General features: G+C 46.4%; 1 protein-coding gene across 1 annotated transcript in view; it reads left to right on the plus strand.

Annotated features, from left to right (window-relative positions):
• The window catches only part of LOC103900314 (extracellular tyrosine-protein kinase PKDCC), a 15742-nt gene extending 7794 nt beyond the window's left edge, over nucleotides 1–7948 (plus strand). Inside the window, exons 2-7 of the mRNA XM_009280968.1 lie at nucleotides 61–183; nucleotides 2299–2570; nucleotides 3706–3785; nucleotides 3880–3984; nucleotides 5490–5666; nucleotides 7076–7948. Of these exons, the coding sequence (XP_009279243.1) occupies nucleotides 61–183; nucleotides 2299–2570; nucleotides 3706–3785; nucleotides 3880–3984; nucleotides 5490–5666; nucleotides 7076–7179 (861 nt within the window). The 3' untranslated portion in view covers nucleotides 7180–7948. The remainder of the gene's footprint in view (nucleotides 1–60; nucleotides 184–2298; nucleotides 2571–3705; nucleotides 3786–3879; nucleotides 3985–5489; nucleotides 5667–7075) is intronic.
• Nucleotides 7949–9182: the final 1234 nt, after the last annotated feature.

The following is a 9182-nucleotide window of genomic DNA, read 5'->3' on the forward strand; positions in this document are numbered from 1 at the left end:
CCGGCCCTGCTGGCAGTGGCAGCGGCATCGCTCTGACAATCGCTCCTTCCCTCCCGGCAGCTGCACGGTCAATGCTACGATAATAGCGGAGATCCTGAAATACGGGTGACAGCCATGCTGGAGCTGGGATCCCCCCTGGAGATGATTCAGCTTCTGCAGACCCCCTGGGAGGAGAGATTTAAAGTAAGAAAACAAAGCAAAGGGAGTTTTATCAGTCACTTTTAGACCGCAAACTGGGTAAATGCGAAGAGCCCGTGGTAACTGCTGGGGCAAACGGAATTGTCATGCTGACACTGTTTGCTCCCACAAATTGTCCTTAAACCGTTTTGCTTTCACTCCTTTTAAATCACATTAAAATAGCCCTAGCCTGGCGTCTCGCTGTTATATCCCTTCTCCCTAAAGCCGTGTTAAGAGAGCTACATCTGGGAGGAAATGGCCACAAAATCTTGCTCAGGGCTGGGGTGGTGTTTAATACCCAGTATTACGCTATATTGCTAGTTTTCCCTCTATATTGTTCCACTCCACAGAGGGGCTTTCCTAGCGAGGCCCCTCAGCAGGCTGGGTCTGACTCGGGAAAGCCACCTCCCTGTGCTATGAGTCTGTTGTTTTCTGTGTATTACCTATTTTAGGCAGCGAGCTGAGCAGCCTGTCTCTCACCATGTGTTTGTATGATGTTTCTGACCTTAGCCCTTTAGGTATTATTGTGGTACAAACACTACTAAATTGCTTTCCTCCTGCTGTAGGTGCTAGAATCGCATCCCTGTTTGTGAGATCTGCCTTGTCTCCTAAGCACCCTGCACAGGGACTCTTAAGCTCCCCAGGAACATAAATGACTTATGACATGGCACTTATTTTGGTTGCAGCTTGTATTACAGTTTGCTCAAGGTCTCAGTTGGGGGTTCACTACTACTTGTTTGGTTCCCAGGAGGAAAGAGAGCATCAAGTAGAAGCATGGGTACCTTAATGTCAATAAGAAATGCTTTGGGCAAAGTAAAAAAGCAACAAAAGTCCCAAAATAAAATCCCTGCCTGCATGTGGTCCTTAATGTTGAAGAGGAGCCTTGCTATCCAAGCCGGAGGAGAATTGTGGCAACTGTGCTCGCTCAGCTGCAGGACGTGAAGCTGGGATTCTTATGATGGCCTCACTAATGAAGTTAAAATAGCGTCAGAGCTTCCAGAGTCATTTCTCTTGGCCTGTGGAGTTCCGCTTCTGCTTACAAACTATTTCATACTGGCTTCTACATAGCTTTCCCAGCACCTCATCTTCTCAAATGTGCCAAAGTCTCCTGTAGAGCTAGAAACCCATGATGCTGGATTAGCTGGTGGTAAGGTCTGGTACAGTGGCATTAAGATTTTTATAATCTTTTGACTGATGAAGACACTAATTCAGAATTTACACTGGTACTGTCTAGTCCTGTTTCCTAATTAGGTCATCCAAACGGATGGGATTCCCCTCTGATGAGCCATGTCAGATACCAGTGATTCTGCAAGCTGTTCCAAATGAACAAACCCTCGTGCCTGCACAGATCGCTATCGGAGGCAGCGAGGGGTGGTGCGGGTCTGCCTGGCACACCTAGCTGACGATACAGTTTATCTGATGCCAGGGCTCCCGATACTGAATGAAAACTGCTGCAAAAAGCTACTTGAACAAAGTGCTGGTGCAGTATAAATACGCTCTTCTAGCTCTAGTTTGTTCAAAAATCATTTACCGAGCTTTCTGCTGGATCAGGTATTGTCTGACCTTTCCCTGCTGCCAGAAAGTTGACATAAAAGCAAAAAGGCTGGCAATAAATACATTGCATGCTTTGGCTAATTCTTCAGAAGTACGATTGTGTGCCCAAATTCATACTGCTGAGTGATGCAGCAAGGCATGAATCTGGTATTAATGACCATGGAGCCTCAGTCTGTATGGAGCAGCATGGGGGAAGGGAGGGGAATGTATTTATTCTATGCCAGAGTGGGAAAAAACCCTTCTGATTTCAGCTAGCAAATCAATATAGCTCCTGAAACATGAAGGCTGCTATTGTTTTCCTCACATCTTTCTCCTCTAGTTCCTCTAACTGCAAATGTCTCTTTGTATACGCATGTTTTAAAAAAATGTTGCTAAACTACTTACCACAGTCAAATCCTGTGGCAATGTTGATAATAAATTTTGTAGCATACATATAATTACCTTTTAAGTACTATATGCTTTTTTCCCCCTTTAATTTCATTGAATGCCCTCCCCTTTGTTTTACTTCCAATTTAATAGCTGTTTTTCATCTGTTTTTCCCATGCATATTCATATTCTCTTTCTCAGATTTGCCTGAGTCTTGTGAAACTGCTGTTTTACTTGGCACATTCCCCCCTGGGTTCAATAGTCCTCTTGGATTTCCAGCCAAGGCAGTTTGTTATGGTGGATGGAAACCTAAAAGTGACAGACATAGATGATGCCAGCACTGAGGAACTGTCATGCAGGGAAGATAATGATTGCACACTCGACTTCCCTACAAAAAGCTTTCCTCTCAAATGCTCTGCAGTTGGGAAATGTGAAGGAATAAATGAAAAGAAGAATCTTTTCAATGCATATCGGTATGTCCAGCGAAATGGGGGAGAAATCTGGCGTGGTTGAGCTCACACACTGCCATGTAGCCTCTAGCATCTCGTGTTTCTTCCATGCAGTGATTCTCCTTCACCTCTGTCAAAGGGTAGTTAAGGATCGCTTTGAAGCAAGTTCATTTTCCTTATAAGGCAGGAAAATAGCGTAGTAGTTGTCTGGTGAGAATGCAGGCATCTTTGTTCTGCTGCTCCCTTTCCCCAACGCCCTCTAGAAACTTGCCCCAAAGGTTGCACCTGTGAATTTATTGTTTGCCAAACAAGCCCTGGCATTTGACATCCACAGGCTACGTTTGCCGAAAGCAGTGGCAGTGCGGGCTACCTACCAAAGCCCACCAACTTTGAGCCCCCGTTGTTGGGAACAGGCTGGCTAATTCTTCCCTTGAACTCCATGTCTCCCTGTGGAGACTGTGGGCACCTATGGAAGAGCGATGGAACAGGTAACGGGCAGCAGGCTGAGACTGCTGCAGCACTTCGTGTAGGCCACCAGCTGAAGGCGCAAAGATTTCCACTCACCGCTGACACTTGGCAGGTCAAGTACCGGGGGAAGCTGGATATTTACACAGAAGGACTTAGTAAGGGAGCTTGTATTTGCAGGACTCGGTGTTAAAGGGCAAATCCCTGCGTAGTTTATTACAGCCTTGCTGTATCAAACTTGTTTCTTGTAGAACAGGAGTTTTCTAGAAGGTTCAGGGAATGAATAGGGGAGTGTTCAGCCTTTCCAGGGGTAATAAGAATGCCAAACCTTTCCAGGGCAAGGGAAAAGTCTTGCATGAGTCTTGTTCTATATAGGTCTTTTTTTGATGGGAAATCTATTGCTTAGTGCACAAAAATGGCCCGGGGGAATGAGGGAAAGCTCCATTGCGTGAGCCTTTGCAAGGTAGATTTCACGTGGTGCTCGGCTGCACGCTGTGCTGCAAGGACTAGCGTTTCAGCCCAACTCACAGGTACGGTCTGTGAGATGCCCATGAAGTGCTCAAACATAACTTATATAACCAAAGCAGACTTACTAGTTTCATATGGATAATCGAGTCATGGGAAAATGTAGACAACTTAATCACTGGAGAAATTAAGCCACTGTATTCTAATCAGTCTGTGGGATTTTTTGCAGGTATTTTTTCACCTATCTTTTGCCACACTCTGCACCACCAGCTTTGCAGCCTTTTTTGAGTGATATTCTGAACGCAACAGGTACCAGCTAATATTCATAAAATTCTTTATTATAAGTCTCTCAATGGTATTTCATGGAATTACTCATCTTTGTCATCTCTTTCTTTAAATGTAGGTGATTTACGATATGGGATAAATGAAACCCTGAAAGCTTTTGAAAAGGTTTTACATCTGTACAAGTCTGGGCTCTATCTGCAGAAAAGACCTCTTCATTTAAAAGGTACATGATTTTGAATTCTTTAAGTAACATAACTACTGAGGGAGCGAGGAACTTGGTAACTGGTCAAATTCTGATCTCCCATACATTCAAGCAGTATTTAGTCACTAGGAAAAGCACCAAAAGTATCTTTCCTTGAGCCGCCTTTTGTTGTTTCTTCATGGGAGCTATGCAAGATTGCATTGTTTTGCAAAGTAAATGCAGTGCAGACAATCTGGCCTACATATGGACATATGTTTGTCCTGCTTCTAAATACTCTTCTCATAATGTGCATCAGTGTTTCAAGTGAATATATTTGGGGTAGCTTAAGCAACTAGACCAGAGTAGCAAACTGAGTCTCTCATGTCCCTCTTCGGGGTCATCTTATCCTCTGGACCAGCAGGTCAGTTTTCTGGGCTGATACTGAAACTTCCCGTTTCACTTGGTGGCTTCTGACTGCTGAGCACGTGTTGTTATGGGAATGTACAGGGGGGAGGTCACAACACCGAGATGAGTGTGGCAGAGTAGCTAGGGCCTTGGTACCCTCTAAATTTCTTTTTTCTGAAGACCATCCTATTGGACCTGTGGATGGATAAATGAGCCTCTGTGAGGTGCGCTCCTCTGAAAAGGACCTGTTCGGTGGTGGAGATGAGGCTAATCAAAAGGAAGGCTTTAAAAGTTCAGTGGTTACTGTGGCTTACATTTTCCTGAGCGTTCACTTGCGATGGTGGGGTGGTGATGGTGGCTTGTGGAAGGAAATCTCTTCATATGTGAAAGAACTGGAATTTGCACAGTTGTGAACAAAGATATCCAGTCATTTGCACTGAAGGACTAGCAGCTTTAACAGGAATTGCCAGTATTTTCCAACAACACCTACCCATTGGCTTCACAACTAGCCCAGTAGCAACGTGCCAAAATGATCACCATCCTAGAGGTGTGGGAAGGTGGGGAGAGACTCTTAGCAGTCAGTGAACAATAGCCTGAACATCGCCTGCTCAGGTTTGTCAGGTCTTTTGTATGCCACTGGAGCAGGATCTGGCCTCCCTTTCCCCCACTGGGCTTCCTAAATCTCCTGTACCTGTGGGAGGCACCATGATGGGTGGATCAGTGCATGCCCCACGTAGCTCGGTGCTGGATCTGTGATGAGCTGGTTTTGCTGTTGGGGCTGAGCTGTAGGAGAGGCCGTTGTGAGGTTGGCTTCTCCGGAGCCGTGCTAGAAAGGTGGGTCTGCACAGCAGCCTCCCCCTCTCACCCACCCCTGTGGTCACTCCCCTGTCCCTTCACCCTTGAGAGCTCTGCCCCCTCTCTTACATCTGTGGAGGAGTTGCTGTCCTGCAGAGCTAAAAGCCAGGATTTGGGTTTCTTTTAACTTTGCAGCTCCACCCACTCCATCTAAGCAGGTCAGTTCAATCTACCACTATCACAGTTCTTTAAGAGTTTCACTGGTGTGAAATACTGCGTGTATATTGTAACTAGTCTCTGAAAGTGCACTTAAAGAGTTTCCCTAAATACCCTCTTTCTGTTCCCAGACTACATCTCCCTAAAGGGCTTCCGAATGGTGGAAGGAGAAGACTACAAGTGCTGGCCCTCCTACAGCCACCTGGGATGCCTGCTCTCTGTTCACAGCGCTGAGGAAGCCGCCACAATTTGTAACTCCCAATCGCAGTGTCAAAGTTTTATCGTCACCCAGCGGAGGACGTGGACAGGTGAGCCTGGGCAAATGTGACAGGATGCTGCCACGTGGTGCCCCTGCTTCCTCAGTCGCGAGTGGGGATGCTGCTGCTGCCCTCCTCCGTAGTGCCTTGAGTCTACGGGCGCATATAAAAGCTGTCTTTCCTATTCTCAAGATCAGATGGCTGCTGCGGTGGGCATCCAAGGATCCCCTGAGTATTTGTTAGGACAGACAAGGGAAATTATATTCTCCTTCTGCAGATTCTTTCCTCTACAGATTTTGCACAGGACTGCTAGATATTGTTAAACAGTTACTTATTTCATGCAGATATGGCTTCACTTTGGTGTTAGGCTAAACAATTCCTGTGGTATGTATAGTTTGCAAAAAGCTGTGGGGTTTTTAGAGATGAAAGAAGCTATGTAAAAGAAGGTGGTTACTATTTTTAAAAGAATGATAGCTTACAAGTTGTTATTCCCTTTATCAAAACTAAAGCCCCAAACCAATGGATTTCCAAAATGTCCCTGTAATTAGCTCTGATTATAGCCTCTTATGGTTAGCATGTTTTCAGAATTATTATAAATTACCTCATTTAGCCGACACTTCAATCATGGGCTGAATTGTTACTTATAAAGTGAAACGCTAAATGAGGTAAATGCGTGTTTTCAGCAATAGTGCTTAAGAATCATGTCTTGTCGGCTCACATGACATATAAAAAAAAAAATCCCAAAACTACCAAAAATGCAGCTCTTCCGTGGGTTTGTGTGCAATTGGCGTGTGGCAAACTAGTGACATAAGAGCGCTTACACTGATGCAACATAAATCTCTTCGAGCCGGTTTCACACCAGCAATGGATTGTGTGAGTTGTGCCTAACGCATCACATCTGGCTTCCTCACGGGGCGGCTGTTAGTTGCTGTGTTCGCTGCCTGGCTGGAAGGAACCCTGCTTAAAACAGCGGTGGGGATGCAGAAGAAGCAGCATGTGGGACAGAAGACCCTTTCTGGAGCACCTGGCTCGGATGCTGATCCCCGCCATCCCGCACCGTGCCTGCGGTCTGTTAATGTTTCCTGTGCTGACATTTTTCTTCCTCACATTTTTACAGTGCATCTTTGCAGCCAAAGATGCCAAAAGTGTGTGGCTGAAATGCAGAGTGCCTAACTTTGCCGTCTGGATTAATGAGAGCTGTGGGAACATGCTGGTCCCTCTTAAGACAACTCTGCAAAGCAAAGCAAGATGTAAAAGCCTCTGGGGCCCGATTTTGCATTCCTTGTGCACACTTGGAGAGCATCTGGAGTTTACTGGGAGTGTAAAACACATCTATGGTGGGGTGGAGTGACCCTCCGTTGAGCAAGCAGTGTGTTCCTGTGTCTCTTGCAATAAATAGCATGGGTCAAGGTGAGCCTATCATCTCCTCTATTAAACTTGCATTTTCATTTCCTTTCCAGGACGCCCACTCGCCTCATTTCAGAGTAGCCCAACTGATTTAATACCGGATGCTAACGCTGTAGTCTATATTAAACGATCGGCTTCCTCTGGGGAAAGACTTTAAAGACAATGAGATCACATAATATGATCCTGGGAGGAACAAACGACTGGGAAGAATGTCATCCGCTGAAAAGAATGACATATTTTATTTAGCTTTGGGATGGGATCTCCTTGCCAGCTCAGATAGAGTCAAATGCTGCTGTCTCCTTGATCAAAGCTCAGATTTCTCATTGCAGCCCTGCTAGCTTCTTTATCTGTTCCCACACTGCTGTTCCGCATAAATGCTCCCAGTTTTAGTCAAATGTCACTAGACTGTGCAATACCTAGCCTTGCTGCTTTGGTAACCAGCTTGTCAGCCAAGAAATAGAAATAGCTGCAAGGGATCCAGCTTGGGTAGGCTTAGTTAGTTCAGTCACCTCCAAAAACCTATTGATAACACACCTTGGAGAAGGCAGTGGCTCCTTCTGCAGCTGCCGACCAGGATTTCGTACCACTGCAAATGTAAAGGACTGGATTTCAGCGATGGGTCGAGGTTGCAGGGTTGGGATCCATAACCAGAGGTTGATGATGGGGGTGGTCTTCCAAGGAGGGTCCTGATTCAGTTCCGTCCAGGGCAGGGGAAGGAGGTGGTGTATAGGTCAACTCTGGAACCAAATGTCTGGATGTTTGGATGCAGGATTTGCATTTGACCCTGTGCGATTTGTAATGCCAGCTCCCATGTATCAACCTTGAAGGTTTTTCTCTGTTACTTTCCGTGAAAGAGCAAGACATTAAAATTATTTATGTATAAGGCATTACTCTGTATGATAAAGAATGACTATGTTTATTCTAAACATGCTGTGAAAAGTTTTTCTCTTTAATTGTCTAAGTCTTTACTGCAACCAAATGAACAAATGCAAGTGTTCCCCACCTTCAGCTCACCTAGCATCATCACCCATTCCTGAGGACAACCTGTGAGTGTGCTCAGGAGTGTACGAATGTGCCCAGGCCCCTTGGACACTTAGATCTTGGAGGATGCTTTGTGGCTGCACTTGCAGGCTCACAGGCATAGAAGAGAGAGTCTGGTCTCAAGAGCCTCCTGCATTTGCCCTTTGCTAAAAATGTAGACGTGGCCTCTGAAAAATAGGTGGGGGTTAGTATAATTTCAGGCTGTAAAAGATGGCAACGTAACGTGCCACTCCCAGGAGTGCCTGGAAGCAGTGACCATACGGTACCTCTTCTGTAGCACAGTCGGGAAAGCCCAAATCCCCGCTGCCCTCACGCCCCGCAGGGGAAGGTCCCTGGCCTTGAGCAGGAGAGCCACGCTGCAGCCTCTGTGCGGTGCCGCATTGAGTTTTCCACCACAGTGGGAAGCCCAAATCACCGCTGACCTCACGCCCCGCAGGGGAAGGTCCCTGGCCTTGAGCAGGAGAGCCACGCTGCAGCCTCTGTGCAGTGCCACATTGAGTTTTCCACTTAGCCCACACTGCTGGGTGGGAACAACAGCTCTCGGGACATTGCCATTGACTCCTTGTAGCCTACGACATTGCCATTGACTCCTTGTAGCCTACCACAGCGTGGCTATTTCCATGTGGGCATCTGTAGCAGCTGGGGTACTCCCCCCCCCCCAGGCTAAAGATGCCTGAGCTCTTGCCTGGGGTTGTGCTGTGTTTTTCATGATCTGGTCTTGTGTTTCCTAGTGCAGGATCTCACCTTTCAGCTCGTTAGTACTCTATTAACCCACAGCAATGCCATTGCATGGGGGCTTTCTCATGCGCTATAACCCCTGCTGCTTACACTGGGGCTGGGGGACTCTGATAGTGATATCAATTAATGAGAATTCCTAGTTAGCACAACAAGAAGGCTCTTCTTAGTGATGGCCACATCGCTGCAGGCTTTGTGAAGGCAAGGCTTTTTAAATGGACAGCCACAGACTGCTCTCTCCATTACAGTGGGTCCTGTGGAAATTAAAGGAAAGGTCCTGCCAGGGGTCCGCTATTGTTTTACATTGACCCCACTGAGCCGGGCTTCAGGCATCTGCTGTGTGGTGCTTTACATTAGCAAGAAGTAATGAGAGTTTATTCCGTA

This window comes from Aptenodytes forsteri, unplaced genomic scaffold, assembly GCF_000699145.1.
Source record: "Aptenodytes forsteri isolate BGI_AS27 unplaced genomic scaffold, ASM69914v1 Scaffold193, whole genome shotgun sequence".
Classification (NCBI taxonomy): Eukaryota; Metazoa; Chordata; class Aves; order Sphenisciformes; family Spheniscidae; genus Aptenodytes; species Aptenodytes forsteri.